The sequence below is a fragment of the Sorghum bicolor genome, chromosome 1, assembly GCF_000003195.3.
Source record: "Sorghum bicolor cultivar BTx623 chromosome 1, Sorghum_bicolor_NCBIv3, whole genome shotgun sequence".
In the NCBI taxonomy this organism is placed as follows: domain Eukaryota; kingdom Viridiplantae; phylum Streptophyta; class Magnoliopsida; order Poales; family Poaceae; genus Sorghum; species Sorghum bicolor.
Window position 1 is genome coordinate 58,071,910 of NC_012870.2, and position 25,244 is coordinate 58,097,153.

At 38.8% G+C, this 25,244-nt stretch overlaps 1 protein-coding gene across 4 annotated transcripts; it reads right to left on the reverse strand.

Moving 5' to 3' along the window:
* Window positions 1,724-24,761, reverse strand: LOC8058085 (CCR4-NOT transcription complex subunit 1). 4 transcript variants are annotated; one of them, XM_021454990.1, is made up of 51 exons: window positions 24,546-24,757; window positions 23,885-24,185; window positions 23,548-23,776; window positions 23,117-23,456; window positions 22,926-23,039; window positions 22,722-22,850; window positions 22,468-22,644; window positions 22,171-22,362; window positions 21,279-21,416; window positions 21,037-21,162; window positions 20,691-20,935; window positions 19,550-19,653; window positions 18,912-19,006; window positions 18,603-18,839; window positions 18,243-18,446; window positions 17,997-18,102; window positions 17,786-17,883; window positions 17,428-17,573; window positions 17,232-17,340; window positions 17,015-17,161; window positions 16,687-16,734; window positions 16,459-16,587; window positions 16,134-16,373; window positions 15,898-16,044; window positions 15,729-15,814; window positions 15,546-15,651; window positions 15,346-15,441; window positions 15,026-15,178; window positions 14,665-14,847; window positions 14,348-14,583; window positions 14,136-14,244; window positions 13,921-14,040; window positions 13,521-13,565; window positions 13,294-13,371; window positions 13,091-13,207; window positions 9,861-9,987; window positions 7,124-7,224; window positions 6,920-7,045; window positions 6,752-6,835; window positions 6,185-6,331; window positions 5,975-6,109; window positions 4,908-4,949; window positions 4,676-4,822; window positions 4,502-4,563; window positions 4,042-4,195; window positions 3,773-3,964; window positions 3,591-3,695; window positions 3,260-3,391; window positions 2,510-2,752; window positions 2,306-2,407; window positions 1,724-2,233 (listed from the first exon to the last, which is right to left on the reverse strand). In XM_021454990.1, exons 1-51 carry the CDS (start codon window positions 24,642-24,644, stop codon window positions 2,096-2,098), a joined length of 7,266 nt encoding a protein of 2,421 aa, XP_021310665.1. In that variant the 5' UTR covers window positions 24,645-24,757; the 3' UTR covers window positions 1,724-2,095. The 4 variants fall into 4 exon arrangements, 3 of the variants coding, with proteins under 3 accessions (XP_021310665.1, XP_021310669.1, XP_021310673.1); XM_021454994.1 differs by having other exon boundaries at window positions 1,740-2,233; window positions 14,136-14,232; window positions 24,546-24,758; XM_021454998.1 differs by lacking the exon at window positions 21,037-21,162 and having other exon boundaries at window positions 1,740-2,233.

The window sequence follows — 25,244 nt, forward strand, 5'->3', positions numbered from 1 at the left end:
TAGTAAGACTTTACTTCATTCAATATATTATCTTTCTCTACTTTGCTTAGTCCTTACTTTGTGCAACATACCTTTGGTTATGTCGTAATGGTTATCCAAGTATAGTTATTAGTTGTATGGTTGTAAAGTTCAGTAGTATCACCCATATTGTTCGAGATCACCACCCTTAAACTGGTGATCTATAGTTGATCTGTGTGCACACAGCCATACTAGTGAGTTATAATGTAGACGTGGTGTCTAGACTATACTTTGTCTGTGGTTGTTATTTGTGGCATGGATTGTTTATCATAGCCAGTAGGTGGTGACAACCCTATCTGGTCTCTATATTTCACCATGTGTTATAGAAATTTATTAAAATAGTAGGACCACCCGCTAGGAGCTCTGGCACTATTATATGTATATTGTCATTTCTCACCTAGTTGTGTGTGCAAGTTGTGTAAGAACTCTGTCTTGCTAGCTATATGATGACGATGAGTAGTAGAGGGTCTTTGGTATGGAGGTTCTGTATAAGTTTACTAATGCTACTCCACTACCTATGGTTTGTAATATCACTATACTTAAGTTTTGTTAGATTTGAAACAAAAGGTTTGTAAACTTAAGTTATGTAATGCTTGCGTATTTTACTCTGATGTACTATATTTGAACAAACCATTGTAATACTGCAATGTCTTTGTGGTGTTAATGTGGCCACTTGCAATCACTTGATGGTGAGAAGAAGCAGTTTGATATTGTTTGACCATCATACGTGGTCAGGACTGACGCTACCGACAAGCCAACGATTGCGGTGAATTGGGTACCTTAGTACACCCAATAGCCTTCTTGGTTATTTGGTTTACTTGCATTACCGTTAGATGTCTTTGGGACAATGACGAGTGCTTGTGGGCCCAATTACTTAGGAGGTTCTGTCACACTATAGCTTGTCTTGCTAAGTTAGAACCATAGAAGTAGATGAAAGGTCAAGATGCCCAAGAGAGGGGATGAATTGGGTTAATCTAAAATTGTCGCAAATTAAAACATATCACTTAGCCCATGTCACCCCTTGTGCCTAATAATGTTTCTATCCTACACACAAAGTTTTGCAACCTATTTTTAATCCTACGCTAGTATTGCAATTTAAAGAATATAAAGACATCAAAGTAACTGCACAAATATAAATGTGTAATGTAAAGGGAAAGAAACACAACAATGTTTTCCAAAGGCATCAGATAGTCAATACTCCTCACTAGTCCTCATTGGAGCACCCACACGCAAGGGTATAGCTCCCCATTGATCCGTGCAAGAACCAAGTCCTTTCTACGAGCTAATACTTTGGCAATCTGACATGGTAAATTGCCTACAACCACTCACAACATGAGTTAGGTCACCCATAAGCTCCACCGAATGATCACCAAACTCCCAATCAACACCAAGTCATCTAGGTAATGCCGATCACTAAGAAACCTAATAAAGACGAGGCCTACCGAGTTGGCTACATGTGCGACCACCCACTTGAGTAGGACACATGGTGATGTAATCCAGGAGAAAGAGGGTAGTGAGAGAATCAGAAGAGGCAACGAAGGCCTTGTTTAGTTCACGAAATTTTTTGGGCTTAGCTGCTTTTATTAGCCGTTGTTGCTGGCTGCAGCAGTTCAGGGGCTGTTTAGATCCCTTAGACTTAGGTCTTATTTAGATGCCTTCAAAATTCCAAAAGTTTACAAGTCATCACATCGAATTTTTGGACACATGCATGAAACATTAAATATAAATAAAAAATAACTAAGTTCACAGTTTGACTGTAAATCGCGAGACAAATCTTTTGGACCTAGTTATTCCATGATGACCCAAATATGATAGACCCATGATGACCCAAATCGAACGGTCGATATTGCGAGCTTGCAGGGTCTAAACGATTAGCAGGCTAACAGCCATGTTGCCTGATCCATTGCCCACGGTTTCTCCTGACTTTTGTGTTATAGAGAGAAAGAGATAGCCTCAACTTCCAGCATAGCACAAGCCCATCTTACATCCAAAGCAAACCACCCAGGTCCTACTCTAATCTATATACAATATCAGCAAAACCACATCTGATGCTTTCGTCGATGCTAGGCATGTTCCCCTAGTGGCCTCCGTCCGCTAGACCCATTCCATCGTCCGCGCCTTTACCTCCACAGGACCTTGCAACCGACTCAAAAAGCTTCTCTATCTCAGGAGCACAGTGTGTAAAGGATCGAGTCCAGAAGCTGTAGCGTGGGTTCTGCAAAAACACACTCCTTTTTTTATTCAAGTCACTTATGTTTATGCGTTTCGTGAAGTCAAGGTAGCATACCTTTATAAGCTCAATGAAAGTAATGAGTAATCCCCAAGGATGCGGCCGATTGACAATTAACCTTTCCAGAAGAACCCTTGTTATCTGCTCTTGGACAATTTCCTGTGTTTCAATTGATAACTTCGTCAAAAAGAGATTTCATGGATGCAAATGACGCTGAAAAATTCAATTGAAAAGGAGTGAAGGGTCTGGAGGCTTATATACCTGTGTTGCCTCAGCAAACAAGTACAGAATGATGAAGGAAAAGTAGTGGGTATGGCTATTTGGATAGCGAAGCTGGTTAGCAATCGCATTGAGAATAAGGTAGCGACCTTCTGTGTCCATAGTCATTACAAGGTTTCTGAACATCTCAGTAGCTGTTTCAATTTGGAATATATCCATTTGACTTTGGTTAATTTGTGCTGGTGCTGATGCATTCACCTTGTTTTGCTGCAACTGTTGCACAGCCTGCATTTATAAATTCTACCAGCTTATAGTCCTGAAATATACTTAAGTGGCACTCAACTTGAGGAAACAAAATATTCTCTTGTCCAGAATGATAATCGTATTTTGCACAGGAAAAGTCAAATTTTATAAATTTTTACCAAGACATATTCAAATTACATACAAATTTAGGACAAAAACTTGCTCCCTCCATTCCAAATTGCAAGTCATTTTGGCCTTATACCCATCCATTCTAAATTGTAAGTCGATCCGGTTATTCCAGATACATAGCTTTTACTATGTATCTAGAAAAGCCAGAACTTATAATTGGAAACGGACGGGATAATTTTTAGGGTACTTTGTATACACATACTTTGTATAATACCAAGAGTAACATGATAGATAACACAGTGAAGTTATTTGTTTGCTTGCTTGTAGGATAATAAATACTGGAGAAAAAGTAACTATTACCTACAACAAAATATATTAAAAAAGAAACATGATAAGTAAACAAAGGTTTTCACAGCTGACCTGCATGCCAACGTAAAGGACAAGTGAATTAACTAGAGGGACATTGTAACGAGTCCCAGCAATGTTTGCTTCATTTTGTGTTAATAACAACTTCTGCTTTAGATCGGTTAAAAAGAGGGAACCTTCTGGTCTCTGCACAGATGCAAATGAGAGAACATAATGTTATCTACTCCATCCTTATAATTAGAAAAGCATTCTGATGGATGCTGAAAAGAAGGCTTCCACTAAACTTAGATAATTTTGAAGGTGTCTTTATCGGCCTTGCACCAGTGAGATACAGAAGCATGATAAGCATATATAAAACACAAAAGTACAGAATGTTGCCATTCACCTTTAGGTATTCATCAATCTGAGTCTTCATTTGCTTTGCCTTCAAAGCACCATCCACATCAGTCATGATTCGAGGAACTATTGAAATTTCCGCTAGCAGATCAATCTATGTTACAAGAAAGAACTGGATTGATCAGACATCTATAAGCATATGACTAGAGGCATGGAAGCACAAAGCAATACCTTTAGGTTAGGAGTGGAGGGATCTGGAAGTCTCATATTACGTGGGAAAGCACTAAGAATAACATTACGCATTTGAATGCAGCTTGGGGGAATCACATCACAGAAACTGAAGTGATAGTCACAAAGAAATTCAGGGAAGTCATGCAATAGCACAAGTAGCACTCTTAATGTTCCTTTGTACAGAAGGAGAATCTACAAAAGAAGAACAAAGAAAATCAGACTCCAGCAAATAATAGTTGGACAAATAACTAAAAATGCAGGAAACTTACAGGTTGTCCCAATTCAGCATTTCTTAGGTATGGCTCCATGAATTTGAACAAATCGACAAGCAACCTCTGGAAAAATGGCCAGCCTTTTTGCAAATTGCACATTAATAACTTTGGCATGAAGCATCGATGGCTCACCAATTCAAGCCAGGCAAAACTATATGGAAAATGTAATTAGTTAACAAGCAATAAAACAGTATAGTGATGTATCATGCAACCATGTAATTTCTTCAAAAACTAATTGTCATTTCTTCAAGACCATTGTGCAAATAAATAAATGTTGAAGTGATATTACACATTAGAAAAAAAAAATTCTGACACTAGGCATTGGAAAATATTAGTGTAAATGAAACATGCAATGGCAACTATTTGTTCAACAAAAAGGAAAGCATTAAACATCAAAGCAAGTAGGAAGTCAAAGATTTCAGGAAATTGCCAAGTGGGATTAAAACAATATACAAACCTCCAAGCAGGAACTCTCAAGGGTTGCAGAATATGAAGTACATTTGCAAATGTACTCAAAACCTGGCAAACATGTGTCAGGTACCAGATAGGTAGTCCAAAAGGTTTTGGATATGTGAAACTGCTTTAACATATATAAAATTAGGACATATACATGCCAATTTAACATGTGTACCTGAAAATTAGCGCCATCATGGTGAAAGTCAGAAGAAGTAAGCTCACTTAACCAATTTATAAACAAACGGAAATACAGCCGAGGATTGAAAGAAAGTTTCTTTTCTTCAGCATCTTTCTGAATGATCCTAGCTGTCACAGAGAAAATCTGCACACAACAATTAAGGGAGCCTTTTAAGCAAAATGCCAAACATATATCCTCAGAAAAATTCTGAATTCAGGTAACGACTGACCTTATGGAGAAGACTGCCTTTATTTTGTCCCAAATCCACTAACTGCAGAAAGAAAACAAATTATTAAATATTAACAGGAAAAACCATTAGCAATAAGATCATGTTTCCCACATCAAATTTACCCTTCCTCATCGATTAAAAAAACTTTTGCTTAAACTCAACTATAAAACATGTTATGTGCAATTATTTAGTGAATAAAATAACTAAGACAGAAATGATGGGAATTCTACTCTAATGCAATATATTTGAAGAAAAAAGTTCAGCAACAGCACTGGTTAATGTTTTATGCTGACATACGTTTATAGTCATTTAATCTATAAAGCAATTACAAGATGTAAACCTAATCCAGGAAGGCAGTTAAGTACAGAGGAAGGGATGTCCTATAACCCCACAACTAGACGTGAATAGTTCACAATCCATTTTCTAGAAACAAGACAAGATTAAACATGAAATTTTGTGGAGTCTTTCCAAAAGAAACAGGAATTCACATGAGAACTTTTCCCATATATCGACACTTCACTTGTTCATATGAAATTTGAGTTCACATGTGAAATTTTCTCTGTTAAAAAAATATTTTTCGCAGTGGTCCATTTAACTGTTTTTTACAGTTCACACTAACAGTTCAACTGTTCAAAAAAGTAGTATTAAGTTTAGCATGCTGCTAGCAAGGCCCAAACATAGATATAGGGTTTGTAACTAACAGGTTCACACTAACAGGTTCCCCAGGACTCGCAGCAAAACATACACATGAACAGTAGTTGGTGCTGTCAAATGGTTGCAGGTTTTTGCTGATTTTTCTTCATTATATGGACAGCCGAAAGCTACAAATAAAGGCTGAGAATATATCCTACTTAGTGCACAAATTAACTACTATAAATCTGTCTACTAATCCCATTACTCTATGCTAAAATTTAGTTACTACTAAAGACTATGCACCTAGACACAGGATTATTTCCAACAGGACATATTATGCACATGAAGTCTCATTTGCCTATAAGGATAACCAATGCACAGAAACCTACACTCCAAAAGTTATAAGCACACAAACAGAACAGAGTTGAATATACCTTGACAACTGAAGTCACAAGTTTTGAATATGAATCAATTGAAAAATAAGAAATCTGGTGTTGCTGGGATGACTGTGGAGATAGTCCACTAGGAGCAATAGCTTGCTCAGACACTGCGTGTGCAATAGCAAGTTCCTGGACAATTTTATAACATCAGAACTAAAGTATCATGTGGATCAGTAAAATATAGAACAAGAGTAAAAGAATTACAGTGAGATTAAAGAAAAAACGGTCAGTCAAATCATCTCCCTTCAGCAAGCCATTCTGTTGCAACTGCACAATGTGATGGCTATATACTGAATCACTGGTAGTGGGATGGTCACATATTTGACACCATTCAGAAAACAAGACCGCAACCTGTGCACCAACGAATTAGCATATTAGCTCTCCAGTATAGTAAAAGAACTAGGTTCGGTGGAGAGTACTTTAGGGAGTATCCTAATTAAACCTGTGTCAGGCAACCAGAACTAGCATTATTACATCAAACAACAGAACATCAAATTAATTCTGAAGGATACATACACCAATATATTTATGGTATTTACCATCTTGATTACAAAACAGTAGCAGTAATACAAAATGAACTATTAAATTCTTTATGTACTTGAAAAATACCACAAAGGCTCACTAAATGGCATTACGGATTCAGTGTATTCTTGCAACACCTTTAATAACAGCAAGACACTTATTGATGCAACATCATAAACAAAGTCTTGGGGAAAAAAATGAATTTTGCCTGATTTTCAAAGAAAAGATAGTTAAATGTGTTCCATAAACCTTGTCCTGAAAATCAGCAGCATTAGTAAAAGCAATGCCATCAGCATTATCTTCATTATTCATCAGAGATTGACCAGATACAACCTGTCACCATTCAGGAGCAATTTACCAAAGTCAAAAAGGGCATACATTCTATGGACATCAGTAACCATTTATCAATATTCAGACCTTTTTATCTCTTGATTGAATAACCTTTTCATCCTTTGAAGCAGCGTAATTAGTACTGGTGAAGGTACTCCTTGCAACTTCAACCAATTGCTGTAATGAATCAGGTGACCCAGGCCTGATTGCAAGCTGTAACACAGCAAACATTACCATTACTTGCAAGCCAACTAGGAGACGAGGGAAACATAAAATATACACTCCAAATACCTTCGATAAGGCATCAACAACACTAAAAAGCTCGGAGACGCTATTGGATTCTTGGGTAACCAATGTCTTGATGAGTGATATAGCAAATTCTGTTGCCATCTCTGAGGACAAGCAAATGCAGTCCACACTCAGTGATCAGAATATTAAAAAGTATGCAGTAGCATATACATTGTTTAATGAGTACATTGTTTAATGAGTTTAGAGGTGAAAGCAGGAAGGATTGGGTATGTGTGGATGTATTGCAATGAGCTCTCAAGCGGTACAAACAGAGTACAAGACCTGGGGGGCAAGACACCTCCCCATTGTCCCCAATACACATGGCAATATGAGATTACAATATCCCTAACTACAAAATATACTCTATTATCCTATAGGATCGAGATGGTTGACTAGAGGGGGGTGAATAGTTGTTTCTAAAACTTGATCGCGAAGGCTAGCCAAAATAAATGCAGACTTAAACTAAAGGTCTAGCCACGACTACACCCCTCATACTAAGTACACGGGCACCCTAACAATGGACTAAACAAGAGAGCAAATAGGGTGTCAAGCTACTGAGAGCTCACCTAAACAAGTCTAGAATGCAAGGTCAATCAACCTAAGCAAGTAGAACTCAAGCAAGCACAAGGGAGCTCCTACACATACTAATGAGCAAAAGGTAAACACTAACAACAATCTACACTAGCACAAGAACAACTAAACTTAGTGCCTTTTGTGGAAATTGATGACAAAGGGGGGAGAAGATGGACACAGAGATATCATGAAGAGCAAGATTAGAGAATAGAAGGGGAGCAAACTCTTGGGAACCACACAAGTAGGGGGAGCAAGCTCATGAACCTTTGTTTGTTGCATTTGAGATGTGCATGCATATGTTTGCTTGCATTTGTATGCTTGCGTGAAATGATTGCTAGATAGATCGACAGCTTGTCTCTAAGTGGTATCTAGAGCTTAGTTTGTTGTTTCAAGTAGTAGCTACAACCGTCTGTTTTTAATGTTGAGTTGGTCTCACGCTGTCTAGTGTTTGTGCTTGTCTAGCTAACCATGGTGCTAAGGATGAAGATTTCATGTGGTATTCAGGCTACAAAGGTATATTTCTATCTCAAAAACCTTAGCATCATTTAGTAGTGCTAATTCTCCCACAACTTCATTCTAGCATATTGTGCAAAACTTAAACCAAACCATTTTAGCATATATGTAGGGGGAGTTAACACTACCAAGTAGGATTTTCTGAAACTTATTCAATTCTCTTCAAGTGGTCTTCTTGCTTGGATAGGTAGCACAAAGTCAAAACCAAGTTAGCAATTTACACTTGTGTGAAGTGCTAGCTTGGAATTGCATGAACCAAAAAGGGGGAGATTGAAAGCCCTAGTTTGCCTTTGGTAATTGAGTGATAACTAGTGGACTAATGCTTTTAATGGAGATGAATGAGCTAGGTCCACAGGAAGGAGTTGAACAAGGCTAGAAGATGGTGGATGATGCTAATCACCAAAAGAAGCAAGTGCTCAATCCTAGCCATCGCCAGCTTCCGCATCCCTCACCCCCACCCCCGGGAGAGCAATCTCTGCAGGGGACAGTGCCACCCTTTATGCACTGGATCCTATTGATCCCGCTACCATCCTCCTCGTCAAGCAGTAGATCGGGCCTTCTCGCGACACCGCACCCCCTTGTCGCTCTCCCTGCGCTCGCCGTGGAGGACACTAGGCATCACCCCATCTCACGCCACCATGGTGGCTTGGGCCAGGTCAACCCCAACACCGAGCCACAATGGTGACGGCCAGCCAATCTGCGCCCTCCTCGCACAACCCTGAGCTACCGCGACGAGCCACGCCAGCTTGCATTGTCGCTAGGGGCGCCACTCGACCGAGGGTTGCCTGCCTTGTTGCCTCAAGATCTCACCACACCACCCCTCTGCCTCTCCTCTCCCAGTCTGTTTTCTCTCTATGTGCATGGGAGAGACCAAAATAGGAGATTAAAGTATAGGGGCCATTGCTGGGTACACTCAATCCCCTGCTGTTGTGTCCTTTTTGGTTTGCCCGATCACTAATCGGGGCCGAGTCACGCATCGCCAGTCAACCTCATGCACTACTCCAAGTAAACTGCGCATCTCCATGTGTCTTCTTCGCCATTGCATATACATCATCGTCCCCTGTGCATCGATGGCTGTGCTGCGCCATGTGTCTGCACAAGGTCTTCGTCTTGCTGATCAGCTCTTCATCGCCATCTTGGAGCTCTACTTGATGGCGAGGCACCTCGCGTCGAGCATCCGCTCCCACCCAACCTGCTGCCATCAGGTTAGACGCGTCTTCTTCTTTGTCCAACACAACCACGTTGTCAGCGTCGCCGTCTCATCCCCACCTACTTCGTCTACTTTGACAACCGTGTGCTGTGTTGGCATCTTCTATGCGGCCGCCTCGACATCGGCTACCTCAACTGCTATGTTGACCATAGCTATCTCCAGCATGGCATCCTCGACCACGGCTCCGCCCTCACGATCAGTAATATATAGGGATGACAGGAATGTAGCATACCAATATATGCTTTTATAGAAATCAACCTGATCTATCTCTATTTCCTAACTAGGTAATCTATCACTTGATTTGAGTTATTCCAAATCCATGACTTATTCTGAACAAAACTTGCCATAAGGGCTTGGACAAAAAGCATAGCACTGCCCATATCAGCTACTCATTATGCAAGGTGTTTTTGTTTTCATTCTTGAATTCTACATACAGAAACTTACTGTTTCTTCCACCATCTATAAGCTTTGCCAAATGAGCATTATACTCCCCAAGATGAAGCAGATCATAACAAATAAGTCCAATAACTATCTCCAAGTTAAATTTCTTCTCTTCATCTGAATATATTACCTGCATAGGAAGTCCAATTAATAAACAAAAAATACATAAATAAATTGCAACAAATCTAAATAAACATGGCACCAGACAATTCTACTTTGCAGAACAAGAAAAGAGTGCTCTAGAAGTCACTAGACGTATAGAAACATGCCACTTCCTTCCAGATCCAAAGATGTCATGTGTGTTGGTATGATCATGTATGCAAGATTGCAACTATATCAGCCAGAAGAGAACGAACGAAACTGAAAATGTTTAGAAGGTGACTGTGGATGGTACATGGATAGATTAGCTGGTTAGGTTCCTTGTGGTGGAACCTGCCCACTCGGGTTCAAGTCCTCGACTTGGCATGGGTGTTCGCATTTTTCTGGATTTTTTCCAGGATTTATCGGCGCTATGCTTTCAGTGGTAGGCAATGTTCCAGTAGACAGCAAGGTGCATGTGGTGACTTTGTAAATCTCGTGAGTGTGCGTGCTCATAGGGGTAGGGTTTGCGTACATGTGTTCATAGGGGTGAGTGTGCGTGCGTTGTGAGAGTCTGCGTTGTACTATGTAATTCTAAAAAAAATCGTAGTTATCCAAAGCAGTCTGTTGGATTCACAGTGCTGACACCTAGGCATCCATAACTCATTATAAAACCGAAAAGGGCAAAATGACTAGTTGCGCATTTAGGGTTCTGCTAGTTAACATGTTCAATTCCTTAATGTTGGCTAAAACCAGCATTTTTAGGTCTAATTGCTGGATGTTGGCCTAGGATATACTAGAACAACGTTGTAGATCTAACCAGTGTTGTGTAGAACTCACCTTTTAGTTTCTGTGGCACCTCCAGCCACAGAAAATTCCAGATACTTAGCACCTTTAATCTATGCTAACATCTTCATCGACTACCCACTTTTCTGTAGCATCAGCCACAAATATCAAAGGGTATCTTGCTTGGGTACTAACTGAACCTCCAAACTAATGCCTCATCATGTCTAGTATCAATGAAGTGGAAACTAATGCCACAAAATAATGTCCTAGATATGCGACTGTCGAGGTCCCCCTCACTATCGACACCGCCGCAACCTTAGCTTCAAGATCCAGTCCAGGTCAGCTCCAAGATCCAGTTCAAGTTCCTCTCCAAGATCTGCTGATTCTTACCTGAGGCCATTGTGCCAATTCTAGCATGCTTGTTTTCTTAGATTGGAGATGGTAGTGGTATGTTATCAAGATGAATTGGCCTGAATCGCACAAGAAAAATTGTTTCTATAAGAGGAACTGGAGCTGAAAATTTGTTTATCTTGGCTGAAATGTATCCCATTGCACATCTCAGTGTTTATACGTCTTTGTCTGTTCTTGGATCAAGTAGGACCTCCTGGCCTCTCAAGCCTGCTGGATTTTGGCATAGAATCGATTCTGAATTTCTGATCATGTTATGCCCCAACGTTGCACATCTTAGCTGTGTCCACTGGGTTCTACAGGTCCGTCTTTTTTTATAAACTCTTGAGCTAATAAGTACAAAGCTGTATTATTTTTCAAGCAGCCTATGTTTGTGTTGTTATTCACTTTATACCTAACAGAATGCTCTGCAATATAGATTGTCATCATAGATGTGTGAGGACTTCTTTTTACGTTTACCAATGCTTGTGTTTTAAGTCCATTTTTGTTCAACAGTCAGATTTCTTGTTTTTGGGTGGTGGGCTAGCCATGATTCATCCTTGTGCAGATCCTCTACTAAACCTATTTCCTGATTTATCTAAATAAGTTACTGGAGTTCCATGTACATGCGCAGTTTGCCAGGTGCATGTATGAGTTGGGTACTAACATCTTGATTGTCTTGTTTCTTTCCTAGAACAAGAATTTAAGTTATGCAAACAGCTTGTTTCTTGTCCAGTTGTCCGTCCGTGCTCATGCTTCTGGACGTCGCTGTGTGCATAAGCTTGTACTGTAATAACACCGCCACATTGGCTAGACAGATTAAGCATATTTCACATGCTGGATGTTAAATTTAACAGTTATTTACATTTTATTACCTTTCATGTATAAATCATGTTAAGTCTTTGGATCACTGTTAATTGGTAACTGAATGCAATACCCAGGGGGCTGTCTTACCCCCTGCAGGTCGAGTTTTTTAAAGAGCAGAAGATCTAAGTACATTTTTGTTTTTGTATGTGTATCCTAAGCATCAAGTTATGTTGTTATGGCTATGTAGGGAAACTGGAGGTGGAGTCAACCAACACCAACATTGTATCCGTAGTTAACATACTTTGACGAACATGCTAGTTAGTAATTACATATATACTGTGATGACGCATGATCTGTCTCCTTAAGCAATTGGTTAGTTTGTCCCATGCTCTCCTTGAGTTCCTGAGGCTTCAGGAGTAATAGAACATCATCATTGTTCAGAAAAAGACTGAAGAATGCCATGTTGAGACTAATGTTCAGAGCAAAGTACTGTATGGAGTACTGAGTTTTTAGCTATCTATTTATTTATTTATTTATTTATTTATGTATGCAACAATTATGATGCAGAGCATGTAATTGTATCAAGTAACTGATGTTTTTATCTTTGTTACGATCTTTAAATTTTCGTTTTTTTTCTTGAGTTTGGCATGCCTTTTATGTGTATTTTTCAAGTCCCTGTGGATGCTTTGTTAGCCTTCTATTCATCTTTTTTTATTCACATGTAAGATCTTCCCTGGAGTCAGATGCTCCCAAACAGCAGCAGGGAATAGGGTTGATCTCCCCTGCAGTCGAGGGGATCCAATGGCCCACAATAATCCCCTTAGGGGCTTGCTGTTCCATGGGCGCGGATCTACCCTCTCCTCCCAAACTAAGCCTCAGTGGAGTTAAAGTGATTGTTTGTAAGTGTCTTTTAAGGGACCATCTCTTCTCTCTTCAATACAAGATATGAATCTCTCCTGTGTGTTCCAATTCAGAGAGAAAAAAGTCTCTCACCACTAAATTGAAATACAATGCATAGAGAGAAAACTATCCCGATTTCTACAGCAGTAAATAGATCATCACAAGAAGAAAAGGCAATAGAATCAGATCTTTACAAACAAACAAAAAAGCTAGATGTGGCATTGATCAAATTTTACTTTAGAATAAAAGGAGATGACTACTGTGGAGAAATATACCCAGCTTGTCAACTCTTTCACAACAAGTTTGTAAACATCACGCACTGCAACAAGGGTTGCTAGAAGCCAAGTGACAAAAGTGCTCTTTGACGCATTTTCATACAAACTTCTGAAAACCTGCAACCAAAACAGCAAAGGGAAAGAAACTCAAGGAAAGAGAGAATAATGGAACAGAAGAACGTGTAACATAACTGATGACAAACCTTCTGTGCAACTGCTAACGCAGCTTCATCTCGACTCACACATCTGCACAAGATATCAGGAACTTCGGCGATAACAGACTAAACACAACAACAGTCATAGATGCCACTTTGTCAAGAAAGAATTAATTTATGAGAAAATGTATCTAGCCTAACAATATAAGAAATAAAAATAATGAAAACATGAAACCCTAGTAAGAAACATTCAAATATGTAGCCAGCAGGCTGACCTGAATTTCCACCTCTTTCCCATTGTTTGCAATCAAGGTTTCGAGCTGAAAGATACAGAGAATGGGGAAACTGATCAACAATACTGTTGCCCAAAATGTGTACCAGACATTAACACAGTTGGCATCTAGAGCAGAAACCAATAAAGTGAACTTAACAAGGTCTAATAGTATCGTGATTTGCAGTTGAAGATTATTTGCATATGCCAAAGAAGAAATGACACTAAAATCCACATGCAAGGTTTCGAACTATAGCAGATAACATGGACAGACATTACAGGAAGTTACTCCATTTTTATGTTAATTTAATTTAGTACCTGACATAATGGCATAGATCATGCTGTTCCTCTATGATACTACTGGATCCAATACAGTTATTTCCCAATGTACAAAATAATATTACCTTCTGCCAAACATGTTCATATCTGTCCAATGCATCACCAGTATTCAGCAGTTCTGGAAAAGCAGATCCTAGACGATCAATAGCAACTGTGGGTGAAGGTGATATTGCAGAACCTATATCCTGAGAGCATAGTTGTGCAATGTTTAATCAAGAGTACTCTTTAATCAAACACTCTCCAGTTTACTTCAGTGAACACAAGACTATAAGTTACTAACCTTAGTTGCAGTTGCTAGTTCACCCACTAGAAGGTCACCAGAGGCCATAGGAGGAAAAATCGATGCAACATTTGTGATTCCACGAGCTTGGCCAGAACTGTCAGTCATACTAATTTGAGCAGAAACATTATCATGGAAAAATATAATACATCAGAGCAAGGTGCTTCAATCAATGTACAAGTAAGACAAAAGAGGGAAGTCCTCATCCTTACCTTAAAAGTTGTGGAGCACCAGGATCTATCTTGTCAGGTATTAGTTCTGTTGAATGATTTGCAGATGTGAATGCAGCAAATTGGAGAGTTGAGAAACTACTGGAGGCTGATGGTGCTAAAATTGGTCCATGAACTGAAGCAGTACTGGATTCGGTTGGGGCAATGACCCCTGTTGTAGCAGAAGTTGTTGCACCAGCATTTTGACTACTCTGGCTATGCCACATAGTCATGAAGTCCTGAAATTGACATCAAAATAAGATGCAGGTGTTGGAAATGAAAATTGACTGAAAATGATGAAATTCATGATGCTATTTCACCTCGTATACTCGTCGTTGGACAGCAGACAAATTACCAGAAGGCTTAGGACGCAGTACATCAGGGACACGTGTAAGACCTTGAGTGTAAGAAGAAACATCATAATAAGCTGAGCCTTGTAGTTCCTTTTGTCTCCTGAGTTGTGCAAAAGCTTGCTTTATGTCTCCATCAATCATCTCTATAGCCTGCAATAATACCACTGGCACTGTGATTCTGCAAATCTCATAGCTTACCTTATGCCATTATTGCCATCATAGAATATAATATATGTAAGAAATTACCAAATAAATAGAACTTATAAAAGTTTTTAGAAAAAGAATATGCACATTGCCAAAAGGCACAAAAAAAATGTCAAAGAGGCACCTTGCGTGTTGCCACAGTCTCTGTTAGAGCACATCCAAGATCCAGATTATCATTAACAAGGATGTGACTAATTTGTTCAGTGGTTTCACTATTGCTAATCAGGTTCTGAACAAGACTTCGAAGATGAGATAACAAAGCAACACGAAGAGGCTCCTGCAATAGAAACGAAAGAATTGAATTTAATCCTTTGTAGATGATATCCAACCAGAACATCTAATCAAGTTGAAAATAGAGCAAGAGCTGAACTTAAGCATGGCTTGGATGTCCTATTATCCTAAAAAGATATGTGACCAAATCAAATAAGAATTAAGAATAAATACCTTGGAAGTAACATGGGCCAAACTTCCTGCTAATGTACTAACCATCAAATGTGCAGAGCGAGAAATGGTACCATCATCAGATTCCATTGCATAATCCTACAGGAAAGTAAATGTAGTCTATTACAAATAAATCCGCCAGTAATACAAATATCTATGCCGATTGCCGATCGACAATTGCTGAAATATTACAATATGTTTACCTTTACAATAAGTTCCTTGGTGGTTCGGCTAGCAATTGTAACACTTCTTTGAATAACAGGAGCTATAATCTCCTTAATAGCCTTATCTAATGCCACATCCATGATTCTATGAAGATCAAGAGTGTTGTCAGATGATTAAAAGAAACTATAGTGTACGGTAACCTTATAAAGAGAAAAACGTACTTGCTATACTGCAATTGTGGGCCAAGTGAGTTAAGCTTTTCATTGATTCTGAAATATATATCAGCACGTGGAATTGCTGCCATAAGCTGTAAAGAATCCATTAACGAATAAGTACAGAAATAATGAAATTAAAGAAAGGGAGAAGTTTATGGGAGCAACGAGTCTCAACCTGACTCAAAGAAAATGGGGACGGTGATGGTGTTTGAGGTGGTGCAACCTGGGTCAGACTGTGAGAGCTAACTTGTTCAGGCATGATTAAAGCAACCTTATCATCTTCAACCATACTGTTTGGAGGTAGGCGAATAGGTGCTGCATACTGCACAACAGAAGTAATTTAGGTGAATTGAAATATTAGAAAATGCAAAAAGCTGAAATCTTCGCTGACTATGAGAGAAGTGAACCGACCTGACTAAGCATATTTGGAAGGCTTGTAGCACGTGAAGTGCTATTAATCTCCGGTTGTAGTTCTACATGGTTCAGTGAAGGAACGATACCGGAAGAGACCTCCACTGCTGAAGGTGTTTGAGATGCAATAACATCTTTATTTGAAAAATCTGGATTTCCGACAACTTGCCGAATCCGATCTTTAAGAAGAGAAGATGGTTTTACATCTTTCATGTCCACACTAAGATTCTTAAACAAGACCTAGAACAACAAATAGTCACAATTAGATATCATTCTTTTAAGCAGAACATATCCCTTATTACCATAACTTTGAATATGCACAAACCTCAATGTCAAACTTGAGGTTCATTTTGAGATTAGGTAGATTGTATATCTCAACAAGAAGACTAAGAATACCCATCGTCCAGGGATTTGGAGGACGATATGCTATACTTGATTGGCAAGGTTCAAGAATCTGAAAAAAAAATAATAGTATCACAATGACAAGCACAATAATGGCTATGTTTCTTTTTTCTTAGGGGAAAAAAGATAAGATCAAGATAAAGAGCAGCACCTTTGAAGTAAACGGAATGACCGCAATCATCAACCCCCTTTCATAAGCCTGAAAAGGGGAAATCAAAATTGAATGTCAGGTCAGGAAGAAGCATTATGGCTAAAGCTTCATCTGCTTGACAAGCATTATTGCACCACTACTTAATTCAGCATTCAATCCAGATTACAAAAGTGAAATGCAGCAAGAGATGCACAGAATTAACAAAGTTTAGAAGTTAGAAGATTGGATGAAGCAACTAACAGCAAAACACACAGATTACGAAAACAAGCATGGCACAAAATTATAGAATGAACAAAGAAAAGAAACTGATTTAAATACAAGTATTTACCTGAACTATTAAGATTTTTGGGTCAATTTCCTTTGCTCGTAATGTTTGATTCCTACCTATAGTGCATTTTCCAAGCCAGCTACCAAGATTTTTTAGCAACGAACGCTCTTCAGAACTAGATTTGATAAGATCCGACCGTAACAAGACCTGTTGGGGAAAAAAAGTCTCAAGCAGAGCATGACCAAAAAATAAAAAGACAAATATGAGTGAACATGACCTTGCAGTTCTCGTATGTAGCTTTCATTATTTCCTTATTCAATGATTTTGTGTTAACCTTGTCGAAGAATTTCAAATATAAGTCATGGAAATTCGGTTCAATGCTTGCCCTGCAAATACATGTGCACAATCCTAAAATTGAGCATGCTTTGTTGCATTGAAATAAAAAAAAGTACAATTGTATCACCAGTGTCTACCTTTTCATAACCATGTATTGTGCAAACCAAGGATAATAATGCTCCTGTAAAACCTCATTAAACTCTTTTGCCTTAGCCTCCATATTAGAAATGGAAATATTATTGATCATGAAGAAAATTTTGTCTTGAACTTCAGGTGGTGGGGCCTAGGTGGCAACAGAAAAGTTAGTCTAAAATAAAACTTACGCACTATCTTACAGAATAAGGATCCAAATAAAATAATAAAATCTATACTCGATGCCCTCAAAACCTGATCTATTGTGTCCTCTAGGTCTTCAAATTAGATTCTAGTCTTTAGGGTTCCCACACAAATTTACAAAGACTTCTGGTGTCAATTCGCCCTAAAAACTAAACAAACCTCAATTGGTGTATCCCTTTGTTCAGCTGCAGCAACAAGAGTCTCGATATTTAAAGCAGATCCAAATCCTGTAGTGTAGGAAGGTTGTCGAAGAATGCCTGCAAAACAATGGGACAAGTCACAAATCTAGCCAAATATTAAGAGCAGAAATAACTACAGTTAGCTACCACAATCCTGGTTAATATTTACTCTATTTGAGTGTGGAAATAACCTGCTGGAGCTGAAGTTCTAGATCGTAGAAAACCAGAAGATTGTGAAAGAGCTGATGCGCTGCTAGAATGATGGGGTGAAGCTTGAGCCGACAGTGACACAGTAGTCTGCACATGTTCAGATTTTGCAACAATTAATTAAAACATAGCGTTAAACTGAATATTCAAGAGATGCAAAAGTACATAATACAGATTTCTACGTTTGTCAAGCATCACACAACATGGAAATATAACATCATGTACAATACCTTTGAATTGACACCCAAATCACTAATTGAAGTGAGAGGAGGTTGACCAATAGCCATGATGGTTTTTGTTTGACTGGTACTAGTAGAGCCTTTGGACCTCTCCTCGAGAAATCCCTGATTCTTCTGTTGCAATGCAAAGGAAGAAATTGTCCTATCTAGTTGTGTTGGAGTTGAATTTATGAACTGCCATGGTGCTTCAGAAGACTACATACACGAAGGATTTGTTTCAGAAAAAAGGAATAGGTGATGTTGTACATGAATAACCTTCTTAGAGAAGTGGCAAAAAAACATGTACAAACAAGCTTCTGTTACTACAACCAGTTGAATGTTTCCTTCTTGACCTAATGGATGTGAGTGTACCTCTATGTTTTCAATAGACTGTGAACCAGAACCTCGCTGATCCACAGGAAGCATGGGGCTCAAATTGGGCTCATTTTGACTCAACGATATCTTGGCAAGTGCTTGCTCGATAGCAGAAACTAACTCAGCATGTGTCCCACGAAGATGTGAAATCTGCAGTATATGATTGCAATATTGTGGCCACTCAATTACTCGATCCATAAACTGCTCCAATGCTGTTGTACCAAACATAAACATCTGCAACCATCATGCAATCAGATGTAATGGGGGAGAGTACATACAACTGAAAGAAAACAACCATAGACAAACCTTTGAATCAATGGATTTACGCAGGGCATCAAGAACACCGCGTAGAGCAATTCCAAGTGCCAGGTGGGCCACAAGTTGATGTTTTATGACAGAGCCTATATCCAAACAGAAAAATAGAATCAGCTTACTTAAGCAGATAATGACTTCAGTGCGCTACTCAGAGACTTGGTAAACACAGATACATAGCAAAACAGAATCAAAGGAGATGGTAGCCTGGTCATTTGAACAATGCTGCCAAATATCATCCAACTTAGACAACCCAGATAAAAGCAAAGCATGCGTGTGGGACACAAATATTTCTTCCACAAGATCAAAATGTGTATTGAAAAGAAACCAGAGTCATGAAAAAAAATTGAAACCACCTAACTCATGTCTCTCTCATAAGTCATAACTGCCACACTATTTTCCCAAATATTAAACCAAAAAAGAGTCACAATGAACCAAGACCAAACTACAGCTTTGCATAAAAAAACACGGGAAGATGTCAGAAGGCTTGGTAAGCAAAAGGCAAAGCTCTAGTAGACAACAACATGCTGGAATTGGAATACATTGCAACTATTAGTAAATAATGTATTGTCCAAGGCAAATGTGTTTCTGTATATACTTAGGAACAGAAAACAAGAAAAGCCAACACTTACCAAAAAGCACAGCAGCTAATTTAAGTTGTGCATCTGGATACTTTGGGAAGAACTTGTATTCTTCAAACAAATTTGAGATCATGCAGTTGAAAATTGATAGCTCCCTGTTTACCCATAATATTATCAAATAAAGACATCAGCAAGTAACAAACAGAATAGACAGAATTCAACATTAAAACAATTCATTGCGGACAAAAGGTGAAAGAAACAAAAGATGTTGGTGGTTGCTTCCAGAATGTAACTGAAACAGGTAATTTACATGACTGTGCATGCAAACACGTTCAAAAAAAATGACTGCATGCAAATAAAGAAGTCACTTGATATATGCCCGTGTGTTGCACCAAGGTCATGATTTTTTGAACTGAACTTCAATAATCGGACGAGGACGCATGAGCTTCAAGGACTTCGTATCGGACGCGGACACGTGCATTCGGTCTTCGTATTAGAACCGGGTAGGACGCGGACGCGTGAGTTCCGAGTGGAGGATGATTCATATTGGACGTAAATGCGTAAGCAGGGATTAAGATTTGGTAACACCGGTTAGATGATGATGTTAAGTCTTTTTAGGTGTATACAGATAATGAAAAGGGCACTAGGCCACCAGTTCCGCCACTCACATGCAGAACCCTAGGCATGTGCCAATGAGGACAAAATGGCTAAACCAACTATTCCATCCATTCCAAATTATAAGACGCTTTGGCTTTTCTAGATGCGTAGTCTTTGTTGTGCACTTAGAGATACACTAGGTCTAGATACATAGCAAAAGCAATGTATCTAGAAAAGCCAAAAGGTTTTATATTTTGGAACGGAGGGAGTACAAAGCAACTCCTTAGGAAAAAAATGAACTACATATATAGCAGCACCATGTCAAAAATAGAAGATTGTGGTAACATTAATTAGTACATATACAAAAGGCCCAAAAACCAAAAAGAAACAATTTAAAGCCACAACATAGTATGCATATAATAAAGCTTTCATAACATCTTATATAAAGGAATAGTCGCACAGCACCTCATTAAGCGTTATTTTATTAGCTACCTAGTTTTGCAGTTTTGTTATGATACACAATTTTGAGTGAGATAGGCAACAGATTAAGCGGAACAAAGATCAAGTACGGAAAATTGAAAAAAATGAAAAATACCTCTTGTCTTTTGATTCTTTGAAGCGTGCAAGCATCTGTATCATAGCATCAATGCTTATCTGTCCAGCAAACATCTGTTGAAAATAAATATTTGCCTGAGCTTCGATGTCTTCAGAACCTCCATCAGAAGAAGGCATGTCCCTTCCTACATCACCACGATTACTTGATTCATACATTGATTCAACTCTCCTTAGTTCATCCACCAGTTGGTTAGATAGCAGCTGCCCCGAGTGAGAACGAAGAACCTGTAAACGTACATCATTTGCTCATATGTTTACTCATTTGATTTGAAAAGTAAGTCCATAGACCATAACAAAAGCACAAATGAAAATAAGATAACTGAAACCTTTATAAATACAGGGCAAGAGTCCCAGCAGATATTTGAAAGAGTAGCTTGAAGATGTTGAATGGCACCTTCCACAGCATTATAATTTGTGTTTATCATAATTTCTTTCAAGAATTGAACACATTCCTGGGAGCATAGTACTAGCATGTAAATCATAATGCCAAGCAGAACTAGCAGTACATATAGAAAATGAAAAGATCTTCATGACTATGTAGCATGATTGGTAAAGTCATGTGTATTACCTCAAGAAAGGTAACTCTTTGTGCACTCAACTTTTCAGATAGCCATTTTTCAAGATGGCTATGGTCCTTCCTAAAGGCAGCTGTAGCAAGTCTAATGCTAAATGCAAACGGGGTGGAATCAAGGACAGTAGCCAAGATCTGTTTCAGGGGGAAATGAAAAAGGATTATGGTTCAAGCAGTAACTAAATCCGTTAATATCAGAAGAAACTATCTTGTACAGCCAATATGAATGCCACATCCACCTACAAAAAATCTGTAATTATAAGGCTAGTGTGAAAAATAAAAAGGAAAAGGAAAAGGAAAAAAAAACCTTCAAAGTTCAAACAGAGCAGCACATAATTGGCTAATTGTTATTCTGCAATAGATGTTTAGGACTTTAATCTACTACAAAACCGAAACACAGCCCAAGGTTGCTTCTGTGAAGTGTTCAGTATTATGAGCTGATCCAATGTGGACCAAGCATCTTCTTTCAATCTTTCAACAGAAAACTGGACCATATATATTATCGATTCATAAGCCATGCTGGAGCCTCTAGTGTGAAATGTATTATCAAATCCATTCTTGTGTTAATGCATGTTATCCACAGTTTAAACTTTAAGACTTGTATAGTACCCTCAGTCCTCACCATTCCTTTAGCTAGTTTATAGTTTACATTTTGCTTCTCCATGTGCAACCATGAGAGTTGCCATTAACATATTTCCAACTTAAACGGTCCATGTGACAAGTACAAGTTTGAAGTTTTTTTATGACAGCATTCACATGCATACAATATTATCAGCTTACCCAGTTAGGACTTGTTAAATTACATGAAAAAACAGAGACAATTCAACTTGCAAAGGGGAATTGTGATAAGGTTGTTCAGTAGCCAACTCGCTACATAAGGGTCGTCTACCTTTAGGTCTTCACATATCTCAACCGTTCGCAGAAGACAACTTATGTCAGAATGAGCATCAACAAATCCTCGAAGAGTAAGGTAAGGGTTGATATGCCAAAGATAGTTCATAAGACTGCTGTGCATGGTGTTCTTCACCACAGAAGGAAAAACACATGACAACACTTCCTGCTGGATGAGATTATATACAGTCTGCAAAAGATGATTAGAGTTCATGATAGTTAACAAATATGAATTACTCAAGGATGCAGCTAGCAAATATGATCAATTCTGAGACACCAAGGACTCAAAACATACATTGATATGGCTAACACCAAGAAGTAACACTTCAGGACAATTGATCAGAGGATAATCAAGCATTGCTCGCACTGGCTTTGCATAGCCAAATTCGGCAAGCTGACATAACACCTCAAGAAGGTCAAGACAGTACCAAGCCTGGTTGCCTTGGTTGTGATTTCCCAAGTCTGGAAAAGCCTAAAAAATACAACAAATGTTATATGTGTGCATGTTTATTAAGAAGCAAAAGTTGACAATATACTAGGATGAGATACCATCTTCCTGGTAGAATGTGCGAAAGTAAATGTATCATTTGGCAAAGCCACTGCATGTTTCAAGAATGACAGTTGTCCTTCTGTATTATTCCACAGTGACCCACAAATGGCATGAAGTGGGAATGGATCCTACATGACTCCATGAACAAGTCAGCTGAACAGTTCAGAAATCTAGTATCTAGAACAAGAAACAATGGTAAATACCTTGCAGGATCGAGAATATATAGACATCAATAAACGAAAAGCTGCTTCATCAGGGATAATGAAACCCTCATGATCAAGACTTTCTATTACATGCGTCCAGTTAGTTCCAGGTGCCTGCAGTTTGCAAGTACTGTAAAAGAAAGAAATGGAAAAAAAAATGAGCACCAAAAACAACAATAGTGAAGTCTCACAATTTCATTGATTGAATCCACAAGGACATCAATATCCCATGCAGTCAACTGAGATGAGTCAATTGTTTGGTTGTTCCCAAAAGCCGAAAGGAATATTGAATATGTATTTTGAGCTTCTCCAACACCAATACGAGTGCAAACAACCGCCCCTAGTAACTTAGAGATTCCCATATCATCAAGAGGCTCAAGGAGTGATAACATTTCTTTACAATGAGTAGTATCAGAAGTACATCCATATCCCAGTTCACTGATGATATCAGGCAGGCTTATTTGTTTTCCAATTTCAGATAGAAGGGAGTCAAAATCATCATCTGAGCTACCAATGCACATCTCTGTATATCTGTACAACACAAAGAAAGCAAAGAAAAATGTGTGAATAAAGCAACCTGATACATGGAACAGACATATATAAATGAGGCAACTCTGAAAACCTCAAAGAATTTGCTTGATCACTGTTGGCTTGCTGAAGTGGAACAGGAAAATAGAATGGCCCCTCTTCAACATTTAATAGGGAAATAATCTTAGTAAAGGAGTTCATATGCTTTGAGAGGCCTTCAGTCCGAAGAAGAAACACAACAATCTCCTGGATCCATTCATTTGATACAGAATGAGCATGGTTTGAGCATAACTCCTCAATTTGAGCAATTACAAATTTTCTCCCTGCATAGGAAGAATCAGATAAGCATATCAAGGAAGTGAATTAATAGTTCACAAAGCAAATCTATTTCTAATCTAATAAAAAAAACTTTCCAAAATCCAAGTATTTACCTTCCAGGTTCAAGTCTGGATTCTCAGAATCTGAGAGAGCAAGTCCAACTCCAACCCTCTCAGCTGCAGATAACTCAAGTTCATTGGACAGTGTTTCAAGGAACCCATCGCTGACAGGTATTGCCCTCAATGCTTCACAGAAACTGGTGCTGAAGTAGGGTTTATCCACACAATATCTGAAGATGGTGGCTACAAGATCATGTTTCAATTGGTGGTTCTTTGCCCCACCAATGTTCAAGAGCATTTCATCCACACAAACTTGAAGCAACAAAACGCACCCATCAGGGCTACAATCCACAAGCTGAAACAATACTAATAATTAGTAAGAAACATGCCAAGAGTGTGTTCAGAGTTAGAGCAAACAAGGATACACGTTCATGTTAAAAAGGAGATTATGGCAGCTAAATCCTCAAAAACCATACATTACCCACAACGTTAATGGCATTTCTAAACATTGGATCGACAGTGGGCAGATTGTACAGAAACCCTAGATTAATCCTGACACTAGAATTATTTCTAAGCACGGGATCAACCATGTGCAGATCGTTTGCTGGATCCTGACAAGCAAATTGCGAATCGGTCGTGCAACGCGCGCTCGACCTTAACGAAACACGGACAGCTTGTCTACGGTTGGGGTAGGCAACTGATGCTGGAGTATTACCTGGGAGAGCTCGCGATATATGGGATCGAAGGTGGAGTCCTCGGCGCCCTGGATCAGGGCGCGCACCTCCGCGGCGACCGCGGGGTTGAACGGGATCATCCCGCCGGCAGTAAGCGGTGAACGAGGGCGGCGAGCTAGCTAGGGCGGGATCGCTGCTGCTGGCTTCTGCTTCTGCAATCGCCAGGCGGAGAGAGCGCAGGCGAGGTGACCAGTACATAGAACGCCGGATGACGTTCGTTGGGCATCCAACGGTGCAGCAGAAATAAGCTCGGAAGCCGTCTAATTCTTGAGGCTTTTAGGTATATATCATTATAAAAATTGATAATTATCTATAAGCCATTAAAAATGTTGAAGTTTTATAGGTATCACTGCTCTAAACTTTTTTTTGTCTTTTATATCATTTCCGTTAGATTTGACTCTAACGTTGTCAAACCGCGAGTATGAAAAGTCAAAAATACCTTTAAGGCTGAACATATAATAAATTTTGTTGAGCATTTTAATGACCTTAAATGAAAAAACTCAGAACTACAAAGTTGTAGATCTCAACAATACCTGTAAGTTTTGTATAAAAATATTTTCATTGAATTCCATAAAAAAATATATGATTTGATATGATTAATATGTCTTAGAAAAAAATATTTTTATACAAAATCAAATAAAATTTTTTATAGAAATATTGTAGATGTCAACGAGATCTAC

Excerpts from the sequence above, each read along its gene's own strand:
- LOC8058085 (XM_021454990.1), bottom strand. The coding sequence starts at position 24,644 with ATGATCCCGTTCAACCCCGCGGTCGCCGCGGAGGTGCGCGCCCTGATC. Across the intron at positions 17,574-17,785 it reads AAAGGGATACACCAATTGAG|GCCCCACCACCTGAAGTTCA; the intron begins GTTTGTTTAGTT and ends GTTGCCACCTAG. Across the intron at positions 4,564-4,675 it reads ATGATGGCGCTAATTTTCAG|GTTTTGAGTACATTTGCAAA; the intron begins GTACACATGTTA and ends CATGTTTGCCAG.